The following is a 22,887-nucleotide window of genomic DNA, read 5'->3' as shown; positions in this document are numbered from 1 at the left end:
TAAACACAGTTAAACAGTTAACAGTTAAACATGTTACATGTCAGCGCTGCTTTTTGTTAGTGTCAGAAACACCGCAAACCTGGAACTAGGTTTTATTAAGGGATACGTATAACACAGGAAGTTCTTCACAAAAGAGGAACCAGGAACGTGAAAAACTCAAATGATGAAAGGAGAGTCAAACACTGAGCCAGAAGAATGGAGATGCCTCTGATGGTTCTGCTTTGTTTTCTGGCAGGTGAGTCTGCTGCGTTCACATGTGTTTTCTTCATCACTCATTTGGTCGCTGAGTGATGTCCATTGACAGTTTTAGTGTTCACGACTTCAAGAGGGACTTTATATGTATTTGTCTTCTCTGCAGGGGTTTCAGACGTGGACGCGTATGATCTGAGTCGAACAGGGAAGGAGGGGGAAGATATCACAATTACATGTTCTCACTCCTATGCTTACAGCAACACAAAGTATTTCTGCAGAGGAGAATGTGACTACAAAGATGCCCTCATAACCAGCGAAGGTCCAAACACAGCCAAGTATCACATAACTGACAGAGGGAATGATTTTGATGTGACCATTTATAACCTGGAGGTGAACGACTCAGGATCATACAGGTGTGGAATAGACAGAGTTTTTAAGGACACATATAATAAAGTTCACCTCACCGTTGTTGAAAGTAAGTCAACTCAGAAGGTTTTCAACTACTGTATGATTCATCGATATCTAACTGTGACATTAAGCCATTTGTTATATTTCCTGTTTTCACCAGAGCCAAGGGAGGAGAAGAAAGAACCAGATGAGAAGAAGAATAGCAGTGCAACCATGAAGAATGAAACTGCAGCGAAGAGGAACCTAACTACAGACGACAACAGTGAAACTGTTGAGGTGAAGAACAAAACTGAGGAGGAGAGGAACGTCACTGACGCGCCAGAGGATACTAGAGAACTATCTACATCCTCAGGTAATACCCATTTGGGAAGATAGGAAGAGAGACGATCAGACAAGAGTTGAAGTTCTCTTCTGTGTTTTTTAGAAACTGTGGTGTACATTGGAGCAGGACTGGGGATTTGCCTTGGGGTTCTGGTTTTGGTCCTTCTCTTGTTCTGCCTCCAACGAAGGAGATATTTGGGAGCATCCTCTGGTATGAACACACACACACACACCTGTATGAGGCCAACAAGGCATCTATGGGAAGCAGTGATGCAATCTTTAGGTCATGGAAGATGAAACCCTCACACTGACCAATCCACCCAGAGCCCTTCTCTCCAGTATCCCTCACACTCCTGACTCAACTTTGACCTTATGACCTTATAGAAGTAATATCAGACTCAACCAACCGACTTCCTCTTTTGATAAATAAGAAAAGATGTACTTCAGTTTCAAGCTTCAACAGGGGGCGCTCTCAAGGGTAAGGAAAGTAGTTCAATGCCCATTGGAAATGAAGACAATTCTCCATGAAGATGCCCTGACGTAGCTCCTTTGTCTTTTGTCAAGTAAGGTAGTTTAGGTCACCAACAGAGTGTTAATAAGAGTCCACCAACCAGATATTGACCATCACAACCGTGATCTTCCTTTCAACAGCTGAAAAACCAGACCGTCGCTCCACCAACTCTCCAGAACAAGAAACGGTCATTTACTCTCTGGTCACTGCGGACAGAGCCTTCCAGGTTCCTGCAGACGCCGCGCTCTACTGCAACATGCCCTCCAGCCAACCCAGGAGCATGGAAGTGCCTCCATCTGAGGAGGTCACCTATTCTGCCATCAGAGGAGCTCATGCTGATCCAGTCTGACTTCCCTTCTCTGTTTCTCACTGTAGCGCTGCATTCACATCTGACTCCATGCTGTTTAGTGACATGTGGAAAAGTGGTTTCTGATCCTTTCCTCAGAGATCTGTCTCAGATGAGACATGCTATTTACTCAGTGTTTTTGTCCTTGATTTTAATATTCCTCTACGATTCACTGTACCTTCCTGTAGAGAGCTTCTGTATGAGCTTTGAACACAAACTGCTGCACAGGTTTCTATGAATGTATCAGCTGCTGCAAGTTCCTGAAGCCAAAGAGACGTTTGGAGGAGGTCACCCTCATCTGCATGAGACATGATAAAAGGGCTCAGGTTCATGTTCACTGGACAGTTTTCATGCTTCCATCAGCAACACCGATCACCTGTAGTACAAAAGTAAGCAGCGATGCATTGAAGTATATAAATTGTTACACGCTTTTGTCTTAACTTGAGTTGTTGTGATTCGTGTGTCAGATCTGTGGTCAGCTCAGATGCTGCAACCAGGGCTTCAACGCTGGCCAGGCCTTGTTCTCGATGAACTGAAGAGAGAAATACCACTCACACACACAACAATATCCACCTGTTTATTCATCAAATATCGATGTAGCACACCTAACATTTCAATACTTTTATTGTGATAAAATATATTTCTCTCTGGAGAACAATGCTCATTAAATTCAGGTTCAAATTCATATTTCATTTGCAATTTATTTAAGCACTGGATGTACTGCATGTTCTAATTTGAAAGTTCCATTGATACTATATTTCATTTAACCCATAAAGTCAATTTGAGATTAAAAATCTCTCAGTCAAATGGCTTTTCAACCTCTAAAGAAAGCAATTTTGTTGGTTTTGGAATAAAAATATGGAGGACAAAATGCAACAAAACAATGTGTCATTAATTTATCTGGAAATTCTGGAGTGGCAATTTGATATGTCTCACTAGTATCACATGCATCCAACTACACTCAGTCCCTGTCACTCCAAACATCACCGTCACTGCCATCATGAACGTCAGTCGTCTGAGCTGACGATTCCATTTGTCTGCGCTCGATTTGTCCCGCCTTGATCGGCAGAGTAACCAATGAGGTGTCAGGTACCGCCCACGAACGTTGACAGATTTATTTAATTCATGAAACACTGCAACCCGGTTCAAATTGATGTATTAGTAAAATTAATATTCTATGTTTTTACATGAAATAAAATTTATTTGAGTTATTTATAGTATATGAAATATTTAATGCCTATTTCATTTGTGTAGAGACACATTTATTTATTTCATTTTGTTGCTTTTGGTCCCCAGCTCAGTGAAATAACTATATAGGTAAATAGAATTGCATTTGAACTGTGGAATGATACATTGAACATTTGAATTGTATTTATTTGTGTATGGTCCTCCATAAGAAAAAAGAAAAAACGTTTCAGTTTGAGTTTCTTCACAAGCTTCTCAATGGGGTCTTTGAAAGTGAAAGCATCACCAAACCACCTCAATTCCATTTCCCTCAACTATGCAGGTCCTTCCTCGAGTTTGAAAGCAACATCAGTTTTGTTGAGTTTTGTCAGCATGAAGGAGCAGTTGGAGTTGCAGTAGTGATAAGGAGTAGGAGAGGTCCAGTTATAGGACCCTCTGGCGCCCCCTTGTGGCTACTCACTAGCTCAGAACACGTATCATCAAATGTTTCCAGATCACAACATCTGTTTATATATATGCAGCCAAACACGGTCTCAAAATCTGCAGCTGAAGCATTCTTATATGGAGGTTTATGGAGAGGTGAAAACAAGACGCCTCCACGTTTCCTTGTGATAATTGTGTGGTCAAATAAGTGTTTGAATTGTGGGCTGAACAGGAAATAGAAATTAACATGGGAGTGGCAAATACACAAACTCTTGGTCTTGACAGAGGAAGTTCCTCACCCAGAAGAAACGGACAATGATGAAAAGTATTCAGTCAGAAGAATGGAGATCAATTCTCTGATGGTTCTGCTCTGTTTTCTGGCAGGTGAGTCTGCTGCGTTCACACGTGTTTCTTCATCACTCATTTGGTAGCTGAGTGATGTATTTCCTTTGTCATTGTAATGATGTTTCATGCTCACAACTTCGAGAGGGACTTTATATGTACTTGTGTTCTCTGCAGGGGTTTCAGACGTGGACGCGTATGATCTGAGACTAACAGGGAAGGAGGGGGATAATATCACAATTACATGTTCTCACTCAAATGCTGACAGCAACACAAAGTATTTCTGCAGAGGAGCATGTGACTACAAAGATGTCCTCATAACCAGCGAAGGTCCAAACACAGCCAAGTATCACATAACTGACAGAGGGAATGATTTTGATGTGACCATTTATAACCTGGAGGAGAAAGACTCAGGATTGTACTGGTGTGGAATAGACAGAGTTGGCCGGGACACATACGCTAGGTTTGACCTCACCGTTGTGAAAAGTAAGTCAACTCAGAAGGTTTTTATGTTTTCAGTATCACCACTGTCTTGCTTCTGCTCATCACACTGGACAACTAACTTTTCAACAATTCTTCGACAATTCACTATAACGTCAGTCCATATAATATTTACTTTTCCCTTCCTATTAGAGCCAGTGGAGGAGAATAAAGAAGCCAAGGAGGAGAAGACTAGCAGTGCAAACATGAAGAATGAAACACAAGATGATGACAGTGAAACTGTTGAGGTGAAGAACAAAGCTGAGGAGGAGAGGAACCTCACTGACTCGCCAGATGATACTGGAGAAACACCTCCATCCTCCAGTAATTCATTTAAAAGCATTAAGAAGAGGACAAGACATGAGGTTATGTTCTTTGTTTTTGTTTTGTTTTTTTAGAATCTGTGATGTACATCGGATTTGGTGTCAGGATTTGCTTTGGCCTTCTGGTTTCTGTCCCGGTGCTGGTTTTTGTCCTACGAAGGCGCCGCTCTGGAGCCTCCTCTGGTATGAACGCCTGCTCACCTGTGTGAGGCCAACATGGCATCTATGGAAAGCAGTGGCACATGTTTCAGAATTTGAAATCCTCAGGACCCTGCCTCTCTCTTCAGGATCCCTCGCACTCCTTCTACTCCCTCACGTCCTTGTTCTGCCTTAGAAACACATAGTTTCAATGACCTTGTGTCTCTCCTGACTGCACCTTCACCTTCTGACCTGTTTCTCTCCTGCCTGATGTCGGTGTCTCCACCTAAACAAATGTTGCTCTGACAAGATATGAGTATTATTAGTAGTATAGAGTAGTATCTTTCACATGAAGCTCAACTAACCATCATGACGTTACTCATTCAAAGCCCACAATGCAGATGAAGAGGTGATAAATTCCCTCCATGCAAACATGTTCATGTCATCAGCAGATGACGGAGCAGAGCGTGGCTTCCACTACTCTGCTTCAGATCCAGACGCTGTTGTTTCCTCTGTGGTCCCTGTGAACGAAGGATGACAGAACCCTGCAGACCAGACGCTCCACTCCAGCCTCACCACCACCCTGCACACGCCGACTCTGCCAATAGACCATTGTAATACAACAGGAGGATAAAACAGCTTTATTCCATTTAAAACACATTTGTAACAGTGAACCATGTTGCTAGCATGGTTTTATATCTGTCATGCTGAGTAATAAATGTTCCACTGCATGAAATGGCTGCCATTGATGCTGTTCACACTTTGGTGTTCGATCTAGAGTTGAGCGTGTGAAGTGAGGATGTCTGAGAATGGTGTTCCTGCTGCGCTTCCTGGTGACCGCTGGACCTGACATGGAAAACCGAAACCACGTCACTTCACTGAAGAGATTTTTGGCCAGCTGGGGGTGCTTTGTGTGTGTTTGATGCTCAGCAGGACGGCTTGACACACTCACACCTTATAGTTTTATACTCACAAAGAAATTCAAATTTCTCTCCAGTAATCAGACCAAGCTGTTTATGTGCATTTTAAAGTCCCAACTCAGCCGGACTAATGTAACAGTTCGATTTTCTGGGCCTGCATGTAACCAACTAAACGTCAGATGGACGTGTGGTCAACACCCAAGGATGAAGGGAGAATGCACATTGTATTACTGAAAATAAAAACAGACCTGGGAGAGGTGATTGACAGTAGGGATGGACAATAACTTACTGTGCACTATATACCGCCAAACACAAACAAGATTGCGACACCGCGCCGTGCTCTCCAGCTCGTCGCATGACAGCTGTGGAGAGTGTGGTGGACTTTCGTTGAGGATCGTAGTTTTGAACTTATTTTAATAAAGGAAACCTTTGATACTGACATTGGTCGACTCTGAGTCTCTGGATCTGTGTTTATTTTATTAGATGGAGTGGTCCTCATAGGTTCTGTGACGCTGCGCTGGCGCCTTGGCGAAACACCGTGGTGAAAATAGTTGGATATTGGACGGAGCTCCACTCTGGTATTGGCGGCGGCGTCCTCTTTCGCGTCCCCATTAGGGTTCACTGATCATGGACACACTCTCACAGGCAGCGCTAATGCTACACCCCGGCATCAGTTAGGGACCATCAACGAATTCTAAAGTGGTCAAAGTATTAGCGAAATATTCAATAAGGCAATGAAAAACAGTCATTTTAGGAGAAAAAAGGTTTTTCATCACACAAGACAAAGGACTGACAGTTTGTGTAATGATTTGGAGAATAGAATATGACTAAATGATCATTTACTCACATTATTTCTAATATTTCTTCAGTAGCATCTGGGAAATGTGTCCAGACTGGTCCATAGTTAAAGTCAACTGTTCAGAGACATGAGATACAGCAGACAGACGGCTCAATTTAACTGCTAAATAAAGCTGGCAGAGCAGCTGTCAGCCAACAGCGGCTTCTACCAGAGACGTGAAACACTGAATTTCTCATCTCTGCACTTAGTTCACTATTATATTTAAACATAAACAAATAATGATGTTGGAGACAAATTCCACTTATAAGTTTCATCATAAGCCAGCTTCGAGACTGACATTGACAGCATTATTATTTGCTGTGTGGCTGGAGGTGTGAAGTGACACTAGCTTTTTCTAAGCTTGTAGCACCCACCCTTTTCACACTTGCCACACGAGGACTTAACTCTTGCATGGATGGTGACGGTGCAACCTCGGCTTCAATGCTTCATGCAGTCTCAATGTTGATTGCAAGGAGCTGATATCCACACATTTATACATCACGTATCGAGAGAGCACATTTAAAATATCAATACAAGTATTGCGGTGTTTTAGGGAATTACATTCTCTCAAGACAAAGTGATAACTTGGGACACTTGAAACCAGTGAAAGACAAGGGTTCCATTTATACTATCTTTTTAGGCAGGAAACCATACAGTAGCATAAGCAGGAGAAGAAGTTTCTAGTGAGATGAGAATAAAACTTGTTCAACTTTTCATGCTTTCTTCCTCCCTAATGGACAATGTTTAAGTCGCCAAATAAGAGTTTCAATTGGATAAAGTTGTTGAATCTTGCGTTCTTCATGAACAGGAAATGACAATAGTGCGTCAGTTAACCACTCACACATACGTCACATCTTCACACTTTTCACCTAAAATAATTATCATGGTAAGTGCCATTCTATGAAGAATAAAATCACAATACATGTGTGTTAATCCGATGGCATGTTTGACACACCACATTCTGAATGTTTTATGATGAAATAACCTCTGTTCTCTGCATTAGCTGGGCCCCTCTGCAAATTTGACCTCTCTTACAATCACACCTTCCTAATGCAAATACTTGGTGAGAAAGAAGAAGCTGCCCACACAGCCAGTTCAGTTTCAGGAAGCATCAGAAGAGAAAAAGATGAGACAGTCACTGAAGATCATCTTCGGCTTTATCACAGGTAAAACTGTTTCCTAATTGAATGTACAGCAGGTGTGACTCACGTGTACTTGATCACAGCGGCCTGCGTGAGGGTTTTGCCTGCCACTGGGAATCAACCGAAAACATGTGAGTGAAAATGTCTAACTATTAGAACTAACTATTGGCCATATCTAGCGTCCATATTCCAGGTAATACCTTGTTTGGTTTCTCTTCATCAGGTAGCAGTGGATCTGTTCATGTGACTGGCTTTGTTGGATTGTCTGTCTGCATCAAATGCGCATATCCACCTCAGATGAAAAATGGTGTGAAGGAATTCTGCAGAGTCAATGGAGACGAGTGCTCCAACATCATTTCTGCCCCCATATTAAATACCACAAGAAAAGACAGGTTTCTCCTGGAGGATCACAAACAACAAGAGCACTACAGGGTGACCATGTCAGAACTGAACGTGGATGACAGTGGAAAGTATCTGTGCCGTGTTTACGACGGTGAAACATATGGCTGTTTGACTGAAGTCACCTTGGCAGTGAAGAGTAAGTGTGGATTGTTTCATTTGATTTTCTTGATGTGCAACCACATTCAGCTAAATGGGTTAACCATCAACCTTTTTTCTCTCCAAGAGTTGGATGATGTTGAGCCGACTGTAGTCCCTGGTGTTCTTGGCAGAAGCGCTGCGATCACTTGTCGCTATCACGACAGTCACAGGGATGATGACAAGTGTCTGTGCAAGGGAGCGGATCCCCGCACTTGTGATGTCCAGAAAATAGTTCCGGACCGTGAGTTCAAAAGGTCAAACTACTTCCGTGTGGTCATCAAAAATCTGACCGAGAAGGACATCGATACTTACTGGTGCTGCTCAAATACAACATGGCGCCACGGATTGACCCGAATAAGTCTTTCTTATTGTGAGTGGCAGAAGTGCCAATTTTTAATAAAAACAACAACTGTTGTCGGGAACTGATACCATATTTTTGGGTCAACAGCTGAATCTCACCAAAGAAAGAAGATGAGCAACTCTTCATCTGAGGTTACTGAAGCATCCGACAATCGGAATATTCTCAAAGGTGAGTTCATTTCGGAGTTGGACTGAGGAACACGTTCAGAAAGTAACCCAGATGCACAGCCATTTTGGAGGAATTTGGGGGTAAGAACAGGGCTGGATGAGTGCAAACACTACTTGGTCCACCAAAGAAGGACACAATATGTGGAAATGTTGTGTTTTAGTTGCACTGTATGCAAGTGCGCCACCTGGATCAATGATGAAACCAAACTGCTCTGATGTTCTGCGCATCAGGCACTTCATGTTATTGCTGGATAAAAACTGTGCTCCTTCTTTAAAAATGTGACAAATTCTTTAGCTATAATGGATACCTGATTTGGTGTTGGTGATGTATTATAATTTAGAGTACCGGGTAGTTTAAGTGAAGTCTTCTCTTGACTTTAGTTTTCCTTTAATAAATCTGTGTTCTAATAACAGTGCCATGTGTTCTCTTCCACAACACTGTCATTTGTATATACATTTCTGAACATATTTTATTGACATCAAATTCACGTTTTTGCTTCAGAGATCCTGGTTTAGCTTTGAGATCCACAAGTGCCCATTTTCCTCCAACAACTTTTGGCATCTTCCTTCCACCCTGATCAGTGAGAACGTGTGGCAGTCGATGACACTCATCATTTTTTCCACCATTTTCCTCAAAATCATTCGTGATCTTCAGTGCTTTGTTAACTGGCCAAATGCTTCCGTTGAGGTAACGTCCTCTCTGGAAAGGCTTCGTGAGTGGATGAGAAGAAAAACATATTCACCACCCTGGAGGAGGCAGCAAACCCTCCCGTGAAGAAGGAGAGCGCTGCAGCTGAGTGAGGAAGAGTACAGGCCTTTGCACACTTCAGAGAACGAGAGTTACAATAGGTAACCTTCCATGTTCCTTCAGTGTGCGCTGCCCTCTAGAGGCTTTGTTAGTGGATAACCCAATGAGCGAAGCAAGGGGGCAAATGTACTCTCAATTAGCCACCACTGGTGAGAGAAGTGCGCCTCCTAGAGGTGAAACTCAAGCAAGGTCCCTGAGACTGATCTGTCCAGCAGACTTCCCTTACTCTGCTTCTCACTCCTGCCTGTGAAGAGGTGGAGACCAAAGAACAGTTCACTGAACACCAGATCCCAATTCTCCAACAGCATTTCGCGGAACCACTGGCTTCTTCAACGTTGGAGCAGACGGTCCGAGGCCATCTCTTTGCTATAGGATAACCAAAGGGAAGCGCTGGAAAAAAGTACTATGGGCTAGCTGCCGAATTTGCGAGTTAAGTACGGCCCCCTTTAAAGAGTTTGCCTGACACAGGCTGCTGTCCGCTGACCCTGGCATGTACCTGGGCACAGCTGGAAGACCAGGGGCTCCGTGATAAGTGACTACATGACAGATGAAATTAATAAGTAAATAATAAGTCATTCTCACTTGCGCAGTGAATGAGACTACAAGACAAAAGTTGAGGTAATGTTCTGTCTTTTTTTTTTAGAAACTGTGCCGTACATTGGATTAGGACTCAGGCTTTGCCTTTGGGTTCTGATTGTGGTTCTCTTCCTGGCTGTTGTCCTTCGAAGGCGACGCTTGGCAGCATCCTCTGGTATGAACACCAACACGCCTGTATGAGGCCAACATGGCATCTATGGAAAGCAGAACAAAGAATTTGAAACCCTCATGTACCCTTTCTCCAGGATCCCTCGCACTCCTTTAACACCTTCTATCCTTTTTTTCCCCACATACCTTTTGCATCTTTCACTTTACACATTGCTTGGAAGGCCTTTGCTCTCTCCTGACAGTGCATTCACTTTCTGACCCTGCTTCCTGACATGTCGTCACGTGTGTTCTGATAGATCTATAGAAAATGTTATTAATGACAAATACTTAATGCGAAGGTGCACTGAAAAGTGTTGATGGAATGTATGTTCTAGAAGGTTGTTTTTGTCAAAGATGCTCCTCAATATTCTGAACAGCCCTCAGAGAAGCTAATTGATCATCACGAAGTTCATAATTCAAATCCTCAAAACTTGTTTGCAAAACCATGTGCATGTTGAACCAGCAGATTGAGTGCTCTTGATTTGAAAGTCATCCAAATTGAGGTGTGTGTGTGGACCACGGTCCCCCTTCTGTGCATGTACACTTTGCTCTAGGTTCATTGGAGCCAAGAGTAAAAACAATAACCATTCTACACAAATTAAAGTACCGCTTTTCCTCAACAATAGTACAATACAGAAATTCCTTACTAATGGCTCCATGTACATAAGAAAAGAAACACAAATGTTGCTTTGAAAAACTTAACGCAAAGACTGTTGAAAGTCAGTTCAAAATAAATGATCCAGTCACAGCAGCAGAATTGTCCGAAATTCTGTATCAGAAGTCCATCCAGGGGACTGACTCAGTCCTAAAAGTCATGAGGAAATCACAGTCTGCGTGGCTCTCCATCAAGCAAAAACTGTTCTTGAATGGACACCTTCCATACAAAGGTCAATCCAAAGAAGAAGACCAGACCTGTATTAAAAAACTGGTTCACTATCCACAACTAGCGCAGTATATATTCGTGTTGCTCCTTCTACAATGCTAAGAAAATGAACAAACGTAAACCCCATTATAAAAATGTTATAATTGTTTTAACCATCAAATGTCAGCTTTCATCATATTGCACCTTGAAAACAAAACATCGAGTCCAGGTAAAATGAATCAAGAGTGTGAGATGTTTCCGAGCAAAGAAGTCAGGACAGATTAAAATGTTCTCTGTAGACTTCTAAAACGGATTCTTTTTTCAGTGTACATTATTTACACGATATTTCTCACACTCTGTGCAAATAAGCAGGTTTTAATACCTTCTTTTCTCTTGTTTGAACTCTGACAAAATAATGATAAATCACAATGCAGTGGTCTAAGTTGTGTGCTTCTGCTGTTTGAAACTAACTTTGTCATCAATTTGTTTTTTTTTATTTTATTCTCAAATGAGTGTCATGTAACTGAACTGTGTAACTGTGTGTACCATTATTTTAAATATGTCATGCTGAGTAATAAACATCTCACTGCATGAGATGGTTGTCTAGTTGATGCTATTTACACTCAGTCAGTGCAGAGAAGATCCAGTCCAATGGAGTGATTTGCTGACAGAAGTCTCACTGCTGACTTCTGAAGCTGATTTGAAGTTGAATGTTTTTGAAGTTTCAGAGGGAGCTGAAACAAGCTAGGGCCGCATACGCTGACAAACTTAGGCAGCAGTTCTCAGCCAATGACTCGGCTGCAGTGTGGAGAGGGCTCAAGGTGGTCACTAACTACGAGCCACGTGCCCCCCACACTCTGAACAACCTCGCTCTTGCACAGGACCTGAACAACTTCTATTGTTGCTTTGAGCAGCCATATTGCACCAACACCTCTGTGGTCTCTCCAGTCCCATGTTCCACTTCACAACAAAGGACTGTGCTGTCTCTTAGTGACACAACTAAGATGAACGATGTCACTGAGACAGCAAAGTCGATCACAGTCACTTTTGATGAGCCACCCCCTCAACTCCCCCCTCTTCCTCTTTCTCTTGACATCATGGAGCAGGACGTGCTCACTCAGTTCAGGAAGCTGAAGCTTCGGAAGGCGGCAGGTCCGGACAGAGTTTCCCCTGCCATCCTGAAGCATTGTGCTGCTGAGCTGGCTCCAAGTGTTCATGGACATCTTCAATGCTTCCTTGGTGTCCTGTCAATGTTCCTGCCTGCTTTAAGTCCTCCACTATCATCCCTGTTCCCAAGAAGGCCAGGATCACAGGACTGAATAACTACAGACCGGTGGCACTGACGTCTGTGGTCATGAAGTCGCCTGGTTCTATCCCACCTGAAATCACTGCTTCTCACCTGGACTCATTGCAGTTTGCCTACAGAGCCAACAGATCTGTGGACGATGCAGTGAACCAGGCCCTTCATTTCGTTCTGGAGCATCTGGACTGCCCAGGAAGACAAGCTTCGCCAGCTGGACGTGCCTGACTCCCTCTGCAGGTGGATTACAGACTTCCTGACCAGCCGGAGTCAGCGTGTGCGGCTGGGGACGACTGTCTCCGACACTTGGACCCTCAACATCGGTTCTCCTCAGGGCTGTGTTCTCTCTCCATGGCTTTTCTCTCTGTACACTAACTGCTGCACCTCCAGCTGATCAAGTTTGCGGATGACACCACCATCATCGGGCTCATCTCAGATGCAGATGAGTCGGCTTACAGGAGGGAGGTGGAGCGGCTGGTGTCCTGGTGCAGCCACAACAACCTGGAGCTCAACGCCCAGAAGACAGTGGAGATGGTCATAGACTTCAGGAGAGTAACAGCTCCTCCGTCCTCTCTAATGTTGGCTGGTTTATCCATTCCTATTGTGGACTCCTTCTGCTTCCTGGGAACCACCATCACTGAGGACCTCAAATGGGAGCCGACCATCAGGTCCCTCATCAGGAAGGCCCAGCAGAGAATGTTCTTCCTGAGGCAGCTAAGAAAACTACGACTGCCGACGAAGTTGCTGGTGGAGTTCTACACGGCCATCATCCAGTCCATTCTCACCTCCTCTATCACTGTCTGGTACAACAGCGCCACCTCCAGGGACAAGAGCAGACTGCAGCGCATCGTACGTTGAGAAGGTGATCGGTTGCAGCCTGCCACCTCTTCAGGACCTGTATGCCTCCAGGAGCAGAGACGTGCAGGTCGGATCAGAGCCGACCCTTCTCACCCTCGACATAGACTGTTTGTTCCTCTTCCCTCTGGCAGGAGGCTACGGTCCATCCAGACCAGAACCTCCCATCACAGGAACAGCTTCTTCCCCTCAGCCGTCAGACTGTTGAATTCGTGAACAGCCTTGTTATTTTATTTTATTTTATTATTTATTTACTTTTTGACTGCACGTTATTCCAAAACACTTTCCTAGTTGGTGGGCTCCCCACTGACCATGGCAATAAATTTGATTCTGATTCTGATTCTGAGCTGGAGGCAGGGTTTCTTGTTGATGCCAGTGAGGACAAGTTACGGCAGTGCAGGTGGGAGCATGAAGAAAGAAAGCTACCAGTCACAGACCCTGACAGTCTCATTCACCTGCCGTCACCATGCAGCTGAGAGTGGACACAGGTCACACAGATGACACTGTTTAGATCTGTACATGAATGTGGTCAAACACTGCCTCCAAGTTTGAAGCCGAAGGTAAAAAAAAAAAAAAAAAAAAAAAACTTTTTTTTTTGCCAAGTTGCCAACCAGGTGTTTGAATTGAGGCTTTGGGGAAAATAATGATGACTTTTTTTTTTCTTGAACAGGAAACACAAATATAAGTAGCCACAGGCGCTCACAATCACTTGAGCTGGATAGAGGAAGTTCCTCAACAAAAGGGAACCAGGAACCTGAGAAACCGACAATAATGAACTCAGAGTCAAGTACTGAGACAGAAGAATGGAGATCAATTGTCTGATGGTTCTGCTCTGTTTTCTGGCAGGTGAGTCTGCTGCGTTCACATGTGTTTTCTTCATCACTCATTTGGCAGCTGAGTGATGTATTTCCTTTGTCATTGTAATGATGTTTCATGTTCACTACTTCAAGAGGGATTTTATATGTATTTGTCTTCTCTGCAGGGGTTTCAGACGTGGACTCGTATGATCTGACACTAACAGGGAAGGAGGGGGAAGATATCACAATTACATGTTCTCACTCACTTGCTTACAGCAGAACAAAGTATTTCTGCAGAGGAGAATGTGACTACAAAGATGTCCTCATAACCAGCGAAGGTCCAAACACAGCCAAGTATCACATAACTGACAGAGGGGATGATTTTGATGTGACCATTTATAACCTGGAGGAGAAAGACTCAGGATTGTACTGGTGTGGAATAGACAGAGTTGGCCTGGACACGTATACTGGAGTTGACCTCACCGTTGTCAAAAGTAAGTCAACTCAGCATCATCACTGTCCTGGTTCCACTGATCACACTTCACTGTACATTCTGACCACTGTAGCATGTAGCAATCCTTCACTTTACTAATAATCCATGTATAATATACTTTGTCATTGTTCATAAGAACCACGAGAGAAGACAGAACCAGAAGAGAAGAAGAAAGAAACTGCGGTGTACATCGGATTAGGCCTCAGGATTTGCTTTTGGCTTCTGGTGCTCCTCCCATTACTGGTCTTTGTCCTACGAAGGCGACGCTTGGGAGCCTCCTCTGGTATGAACACCAACACACCTGTTCAGTCAGAGAGTACTTTGACGACTGATTACTCCCTTAAAAAGTAACCTAGTTATTTTACTGTTCACTTGACTTTCAAAATAACTAAGTTAGATCTGAACTTACTTTTCAAGTTACGTTTAGCAGCTGACCACGACAGCCCTCATCACCTCAACATAAAAATTCAATGGCAATTCTGAGGTTGTATTTCTGAAGCAAGGTAACAGACGAACAAAGCGGAAACCTTGAAGATCCCTCCTTTGTCCCTTTGTATCTGAGCCTAAAAACTGTTGACCTGGCCATGGTTGGGATACGGTTTTATTATTTTTGATGGTCTGTATATGTCAACGTGTCCCAGCAGCAACAAGCAAAGACACTCAGACATCAAAGACACTCAGCAAGCAACAAAGATAACCTGCATCACTCAATATGGGTATTACTAAATGCTGCTATGAGATGTTTTGAATTTAAAATCTTTACAGACAGAGCAGAGCGTGGCTTCCACTACTCTGCTTCAGAGCCAGACGCTGTTGTTTCCTCTGTGGTCACTGTGAGGGAAGGATGACAGAACCCTGCAGACCAGACGCTCCACTCCAGCCTCACCTCCACCCATCATGCATCAGGATTCAAATCAAACTTTATTTTGCATGACCACGTGTGTGTGCCTATGTTGAAGCATATCTATTCTAGTGAGGTCCAATTTGGGGGAAAACACCGCCTTGTGGAGCTCTTTTGCAAATCCCCAGCAAGATGGTATGACAAACCTATGTGTGTGTGCATGTGTGTTTGGGGGATTGGTTTATCTTCTGTGATCATTCAATACCCTGATATTCATGCCAATAAAAATATTGTTTGACAATAAGTTTGATATATTTACATAATTCAACTGGGAAAGGTAAACTGGATTAATTTCCACTGTTAAGAAGAAATTAAATCGCCTGAAAGTTTCACAAACTAAAATGTTTTCTGTGAATTTGCTTGAAAAAAGTTCTCTTTTTTTTACTTTTTACTACTCACATGAGTTCAGTGAACCATCCATCCTTTCATTAACATTTGCCACTATGTCACGAGCACATCGTCCAAGTGTGTGTTATTTATATTATTTTTATATTACTATGTTTAGTAGTACATGTCAACATTGGTTCTACCTTTTATGGTTAGCTGCAACGCAGGCTTGCGAGGCCTCGGCAAACAGAAAATCATCACACATATACCGTATGAGTGGCTAATACTCACACACCCACACACATTTGTCAGAAATACCACGTCGTCTCACTTGAACAAGATAAAGGAAGTTTGTGAGCAAAAAAAGGAAGCAGAATCCTGAGAAACTGAGAATGATGAACAGAGAGTCGCGTATGAGACAGAAGAATGGAGATCCATTCTCTGATGGTTCTGCTCTGTTTTCTGGCAGGTGAGTCTGCTGCTTCACATGTTGTGTGTTTTTGTTATCACTCGTAGCTGACTGATGTATTTTCCTTGTAATGATGTTTCAAGCTCACAACTTCAAGGGGGATTTTTATGTATTTGTCTTTTCTGCAGGGTTTTCAGAAGTGGATGCTTATGATCTGACACTAACAGGGAAGGAGGGGGAAGATATCACAATTACATGTTCTCACTCACTTGCTGACGGCAACACAAAGTATTTCTGCAGAGGAGCATGTGACTACAAAGATGTCCTCATAACCAGCGAAGGTCCAAACACAGCCAAGTATCACATAACTGACAGAGAGAATCATTTTGATGTGACCATTTATAACCTGGAGATGAACGACTCAGGATCATATAGGTGTGGAGTAGAGAGATCTCACCTCACTGTTGCTAAAAGTCAGAAGGTTTTTATATTTTCGCCATCATCACTGTCATGGTTCCGCCGATCACTCTTTACAGAACATGTATCTTTCATCTGCTTTCACTGAAACATGATATGCTTTCCCATTTTCATTAGATCCAAAAGAGGAAAGGACAACTGATGAGCTGAAGAATGACAGTGGAGATGAACAATCTTCACCCTCAAGTAATACTCATTTTGGTAGTAAAAAGAGAGCCAAGACAAAAATGAAGGGAATGTTCTGTGTGTGTGTGTGTTTTCTTTTAGCACCTGTGATGTACATTGAATGAGGACTCAGGATTTGTTTTGGAGTTCTCGTTTCAGTCCTGTTCCTGGACTTTATCCTACAAAGGAGAAGCTTGGGAGCATCTTCAGGTCCGAATTTGAAATCCTCAGGACCCTGCCTCTCTCTTCAGGATCCCTCGCACTCCTTCTACTCTCTCACGTCCTTGTTCTGCCTTCATGTTACGCATAGTTTCAATGACCTTGTGTCTCTCCTGACTGCACCTTCACCTTCTGACCTGTTTCTCTCCTGCCTGATGTCGGTGTCTCCACCTAAACAAATGTTGCTCTGACAAGATATGAGTATTATTATCTGTATCTTTCACATGAAGCTCAACTAACCATCATGACGTTACTCATTCAAAGCCCACAATGCAGATAAAGAGGTGATAAATTCCCTCCATGCAAACATGTTCATGTCATCAGCAGATGACGGAGCAGAGCATGGCTTCCACTACTCTGCTTCAGATCCAGATGCTGTTGTTTCCTCTGTGGTCCCTGTGAAGGAAGGATGACAGAACCCTGCAGACCAGACGCTCCACTCCAGCCTCACCTCCACCCTGCACACACCGACTCTGCCAATAGACCAGTGGATGATAATCACTCTGATACTTGGTGAACAAAAGGGCCAGATTCATATTGGACTCCATTTTGGTTAGTAACATATTGCAAACGCTTCTTCTTCTTTTTGATTTCCGTCATGTATTTGCGACTGAACCATGCTGTCCTGTGAAGCCGTCACCGGGGTGATTCCAGCCTTGAGGCACCTCTGGGTTTCGAGCGTGTGGCCGGTCCTGTCAAGGTTTTGAACTTCAAAATCACTCGGTTGTGATAAATGGGTTTACGTTTGTTCATGCGTCATGGTTAAGTTTATTTTCCAGATGCAAATAAAATCAAACAAAAAGATACAAACTATTGAGTGACATGAAGTCACAACATACATGTATACTTACACACAATGATAAGAATAATGAAGATAAAGATACAAATGAAAAATAAAAAAAGAACCTATTCCCCACCAAAGGTGCATTTCCCATAATGATTGTGATCATATCTACACCATAATGGACATAGCAAATGAATGGTTCAGACTACAGTATAACGTCTATTCAGTTAGCAGTCCAAAGCAGCGATAAGCAAAAAGTGAGGCTGAATGAAAGGCAAAAGTAAACAATGACTTGTCAAAGTCAAGCAGTTTTGTGATGATACTTTCACATACGTTAATGAAGGGTATCAAATGTTTTCAAAGTTATGGCACATTCCTACCAGTTTAAGTCTGAAGTTTTTCTAATTTTAGAAAGTATCACGCAGCTTTGATCTGCAATGTATGAGCAGGTGCGGATCTCCAGTGAAGCAATATTTTGGTTTTGTAATTTGAGCAAAGCTGTCAAAGGATTTGGAGTCAGTCTCTTATCGAATATTTTCAGACCAGTATATTTATCAAGCGCCGGGCAGAGCCACATCATATGGATGTGATTGGCAGGGGATTGTCGGTCACATGATGTAGAAACGCCATCAAAAATGTTTGCCGCAGACATTCCTTTGTATAGTAACAAGGAGGCAGTACTTTGCAGTGAATGAACCCAAATTTTGCAGATATTGATGATTTATGAGTCCTGCGTAAGATCTCTGACCAACTCTCATCATCGCCTTGTTCACCTAGATCAGTCTCCCATATCGTTTTCATTAAATGTGTGGAATTGTTTTGAATTGAATATATTGTTGAATATTAAGCTGAAACTGCTCCCTTCATTGGAATACCCGGTTTTAGAAACATTATCACATCACTGTCTGTTGGGAGATTTGGGAAACACGGAAATGATTTGAATAAAAAGCTTTGAATTTGAAGATTATGAAAAAAGTGCTCTTTAGGTAAATTATGTCTATTGACTAACTGTTAAAAAGACATGAATAAACCATCTATAAAAAGTCTTTAAACCCAATTGAGGCCAAAATGAAAATAAACTACTGACTACAGAGGGGCGTAAAGCATGGTAAATGTACATTAATTCTTAAACACATAAGATATTGTTGTTATATGAGCATTCATCCTCCTGTTAACATTTGTCACGCCACCCAGAGAAGGTTCTGCTCTCTGTTAGGCTGAAGCTCTGTCTCATCCTGACGTTTCTCCAACTAAGTTTCAACATAAAAATGAAGTATCCTGTTCATACATAAAGAGAAAAAAATTGGGCATGTCTCTTCTGGTAACTGTGTTTTTTTGGTTGACGTGTGAAGTGCCTTTAACACACAGGTTAGTTCTTTGTTCTCTGGTTAGCATCCATTCGTTTCACACATTGTTAGCTGTGATGCTCAATCAACGTGGATCAAAGTGGTTTCCACAGTTGCACTACTCTGGCTGGAGAGGGGTGTCACATGACTTTCAGACGCCTGCAGATTGACACCCTGGACATGAGTATTTGTGCTTGTATTCGATGTCTATAATGAAAAGTGCAAGGGAGTATTACAGTCTAAAAGTAGAGCAGAATAGAAGCAACATCAAGGACACTTGGAAGAGTGAAAGTGAAAGTGAACACAATGCTCAATGACAAAAATGGTATGATACGACGACTGAATTGTATCAATTTTATCGAAGAAAAACAGGACATTACAAAGGAAATTAATCGTAACATTGGGCCTAGCACAAAATAAAGGGCAACTAGTGTTTTATATACACAAATGCCATATGAGCTGTCATGTGAGGTATTTATAATGTGGTAGAGGAGATTGAAATGAAGATTGGGTTGGTTCATTTGGATTTACAGAATAAAAAAAGGGTTGGTGCTCGAGCACCACTAGGGGTCTGTCTGTGCACGTCTACAGTTTATCACCGTGCCAACATTCACTTCCCTTTTTGTTCATGTGCTATCTCATAGAAAGATCCCTTCGTAATGCAAATACTGTAACACGCGAGAGAAAGAAGAAGCCGCCCACAGAGCCAGTTCAGTTTCAGGAAGCATCAGAAGAGAAAAAGATGAGACAGTCACTGAAGATCATCTTCTGCTTTATCACAGGTAAAACTGTTTCCTAATTGAATGTACAGCAGGTGTGACTCACGTGTACTTGATCACAGCGGCCTGCGTGAGGGTTTTGCCTGCCACTGGGAATCAACCGAAAAGATGTGAGTGAAAATGTCTAACTATTAGAACTAACTATTGGCCATATCTAGCGTCCATATTCCAGGTAATACCTTGTTTGGTTTCTCTTCATCAGGTAGCAGTGGATCTGTTCATGTGACTGGCTTTGTTGGATTGTCTGTCTGCATCAAATGCGCATATCCACCTAAGATGAAAAATGGTGTGAAGGAATTCTGCAGAGTCAATGGAGACAAGTGCTCCAACCTCATTTCTGCCCACATGTCAAATACCACAAGAAAAGACAGGTTTCTCCTGGAGGATCACAAACAACAAGAGCACTACAGGGTGACCATGTCAGAACTGACCGTGGATGACAGTGGAAAGTATCTGTGCCGTGTTAACTACGGTGAAACACATGGCTGTTTGACTGAAGTCACCTTGGCAGTGAAGAGTAAGTGTGGATTGTTTCATTTGATTTTCTTGATGTGCAGCCACATTCAGCTAAATGGGTTAACCATCAGCCTTTTTTCTCTCCAAGAGTTGGATGACGTTGAGCCGACTGTAGTCCCTGGTGTTCTTGGCAGAAGCGCTGCGATCACTTGTCCCTATCACGACAGTCACAGGGATGATGACAAGTGTCTGTGCAAGGGAGCGGATCCCCGCACTTGTGATGTCCAGAAAATAGTTCCGCACCGTGAGTTCAAAAGGTCAAAATACTTCCGTGTGGTCATCAGAAATCTGACCAAGAAGGACATCGATACTTACTGGTGCTGCTCAAATACAACATGGCGCCACGGAGTTTTCCAAATAAAGCTTTCTCATTGTGAGTGGTCGAAAATTTTGTTTTTCATAAATCTGTTGTTTGTTTTCAGGAAATGAAACCATATTTTTGTTAACAGCTGAACATCATCAAAGAAAGGGGAAGAGCGACTCTTCATCTAGCGAGGTCACTGACGCGTCTGAGAAAAGAGAGGGATCAGGCACACAGTCATCTGACGGCCGAAATATTCCCAAAGGTGAGTTTGTTGTTTGTTAGAATGAGGAACACACACAGCCCAGAGAAGAAGAAAAAAAACTTCAGTCATATAAACTGCATTATTATTATTATTATTATTATTATTATTATTATTATTATTATTATTATTATTATTATATGTCTTGCGTGTTGCGTGTGTTACTCCTGACAGTTTCGTTTTCGCTCCGAATGTCGCCGCCCTCAATCCGTGTCACGTGCTGATCTATTTTTTTTGTCTCCACCAGTGATTTCCGTTGTTGTTGGTGTGCTGTTGGTCGTGACAGCGTCTGTGGCATCTGTGGCACTTTACAAACTGAAGCTCAGCAAGAACACAGGTGCGTCTCATTTGGTCAAAGTACTTTGGTTCATTGTTTCCCCCACGTTTCACATTGTCAGCGACACTTTTGAAAAAACGATTCCTCACGTCACTGGACACCGTTAACTGAACTGTTAAACTCCTGGGCAGGGCGCAGTGCGGAGAGGCAGGAACATCCTCCACACAATTTTAAGGTTTGTGCATTTGTGAATGTGCCGTTGATTTACGGTGTAAACACGCGCCGCTCGTCTCCCCTGCGCAGGAACCCCGGGAGGATCACCAGTATGAGGAGATCAGTGAACCGCCTTGCGCACAGACTCCAGGACGCCAGTTGACCACCGTTTATGTCACTGTCAATCGTCCAGAAGAGAACCTTCAATACGCTTCCGTTCATTTCCAGAAAAACACTGACGATAAAGTGGAGTAGAATGTAGCGGGCACTGACGGATTCGAATTCTCCTGCTAGTATAAACAGCTGCATTTCATTTTCCAGGTCTCGAGCTGCCACTTTTCTTTTCTTAAGAATCATGTGGCTCTTATGTTAAAAAAAAGCAGGACGTCACTTCTTTTTTAACTTTTATTTCATGCGTTACAAGTTTTCAATGTTATCGTATGACGTACACCGTAGATTGTTGCTATTTAGCGCCTCCATGTGGCGGGTATGAGATTGTGCCATTGACAAGCGTTTAATAAAACACATTCACGCAATGCTTATTTTATTTTGTTCAGGCCGAAGTCATAGCCCTTTGCGAGTTTTACTTTTTGCTGCCACTTTTTGTGTCAATACACCTTATAGAGCAATTCTGGTGGAATTATAAAAAGAAAAAAATCTGGATGCTTGACAGGATATTGCTGCAGTTCTTGTTATAATATAATATAATATATAATATAATATAATATAATATAATCCAGTGGAACTTCAGTTTTCGAACGCCCCGGACTTGGAACAAAGTTCCAACAAAAATTTCTAGATTTTTTTGCTTCGGGTTTGGAACGAAAATCCAGAACTCGAACGCCCCCGAAAAAAAGGCGGAAAAAACATATACGGACCAATCAGCTGACCCACGACGCGCTTTGTTATAGTGTATAACGCAGGCTCTGTATGCAGACGTGTCCCGTTAGCTACATTTACTGACTGTTTTTTCTTCATATTGAGGTGTAAAACCTTTCCTGTCTCCGCACTGGACCGTGGTAGAGTGTCACAGGGGAGGTGCTCGCTCTCCACACCTCCGAGGCTGGAGCACTCACTCCAGGGTTTGATGTCCTGTTGTGGGCTGGAGCTGGGACAGGGATGAGGCGAGTCTGGGACAGAGCGTGACTTGGTTTATGACTTTGTCACAGCCAAACTGCACAGAAGCGCACATTCAGAGCTGGACACGCACCGGGCACCTCTTCACTTCTGGAGAGACGTCACTCACTCGACAACCCCTCCCACATGCAGCGGCCACACACATAGAGGAACAGCGCACCTGCAGCAGACACTCTACATTCACTCCTACAAAAGACTATTTTAAGGCTTGGAACGCACTATTTCCTTTTCCATTCATTGTAATGGGAAAAATCGTTTCAGATTTCGAACAAATTACT

At 42.8% G+C, this 22,887-nt stretch overlaps 4 protein-coding genes across 5 annotated transcripts; all 4 read left to right on the top strand.

The window, feature by feature from the left end:
* Positions 1-89: 89 nt before the first annotated feature.
* On the top strand, positions 90-2,409 carry LOC128754672 (uncharacterized). Its single transcript, XM_053857471.1, has 5 exons — positions 90-235; positions 359-667; positions 761-952; positions 1,025-1,132; positions 1,573-2,409. The coding sequence occupies exons 1-5, from the start codon at positions 196-198 to the stop codon at positions 1,779-1,781; spliced, it is 858 nt and encodes a 285-aa protein (XP_053713446.1). The 5' UTR covers positions 90-195; the 3' UTR covers positions 1,782-2,409.
* A 1,252-nt stretch (positions 2,410-3,661) lies between these two features.
* LOC128754610 (transmembrane domain-containing protein TMIGD3-like) lies at positions 3,662-5,315 on the top strand. Of its 2 annotated transcripts, XM_053857340.1 has the most exons (5): positions 3,662-3,770; positions 3,906-4,214; positions 4,362-4,532; positions 4,607-4,714; positions 5,122-5,315. In XM_053857340.1, the coding sequence occupies exons 1-5, from the start codon at positions 3,728-3,730 to the stop codon at positions 5,205-5,207; spliced, it is 717 nt and encodes a 238-aa protein (XP_053713315.1). In that variant the 5' UTR covers positions 3,662-3,727; the 3' UTR covers positions 5,208-5,315. The 2 variants fall into 2 exon arrangements, with proteins under 2 accessions (XP_053713315.1, XP_053713316.1); XM_053857341.1 differs by lacking the exon at positions 4,607-4,714 and having other exon boundaries at positions 4,362-4,573.
* Positions 5,316-7,504: 2,189 nt separating this feature from the next.
* LOC128753346 (polymeric immunoglobulin receptor-like) lies at positions 7,505-8,561 on the top strand. Its single transcript, XM_053854954.1, has 5 exons — positions 7,505-7,593; positions 7,653-7,700; positions 7,793-8,107; positions 8,195-8,423; positions 8,558-8,561. The coding sequence occupies exons 1-5, from the start codon at positions 7,554-7,556 to the stop codon at positions 8,559-8,561; spliced, it is 636 nt and encodes a 211-aa protein (XP_053710929.1). The 5' UTR covers positions 7,505-7,553.
* An 8,725-nt stretch (positions 8,562-17,286) lies between these two features.
* On the top strand, positions 17,287-21,977 carry LOC128753673 (polymeric immunoglobulin receptor-like). The gene is made up of 9 exons (XM_053855597.1): positions 17,287-17,546; positions 19,769-19,906; positions 19,966-20,013; positions 20,106-20,420; positions 20,508-20,792; positions 20,869-20,985; positions 21,230-21,319; positions 21,451-21,494; positions 21,563-21,977. The coding sequence occupies exons 1-9, from the start codon at positions 17,486-17,488 to the stop codon at positions 21,725-21,727; spliced, it is 1,263 nt and encodes a 420-aa protein (XP_053711572.1). The 5' UTR covers positions 17,287-17,485; the 3' UTR covers positions 21,728-21,977.
* The last annotated feature ends 910 nt before the right edge of the window (positions 21,978-22,887 follow it).

Source organism: Synchiropus splendidus, chromosome 2, assembly GCF_027744825.2.
Source record: "Synchiropus splendidus isolate RoL2022-P1 chromosome 2, RoL_Sspl_1.0, whole genome shotgun sequence".
NCBI lineage: Eukaryota > Metazoa > Chordata > Actinopteri > Syngnathiformes > Callionymidae > Synchiropus > Synchiropus splendidus.
The sequence above is the reverse complement of the archived record's forward strand: the minus strand, read 5'-3'. Positions and strand labels throughout refer to the sequence as shown.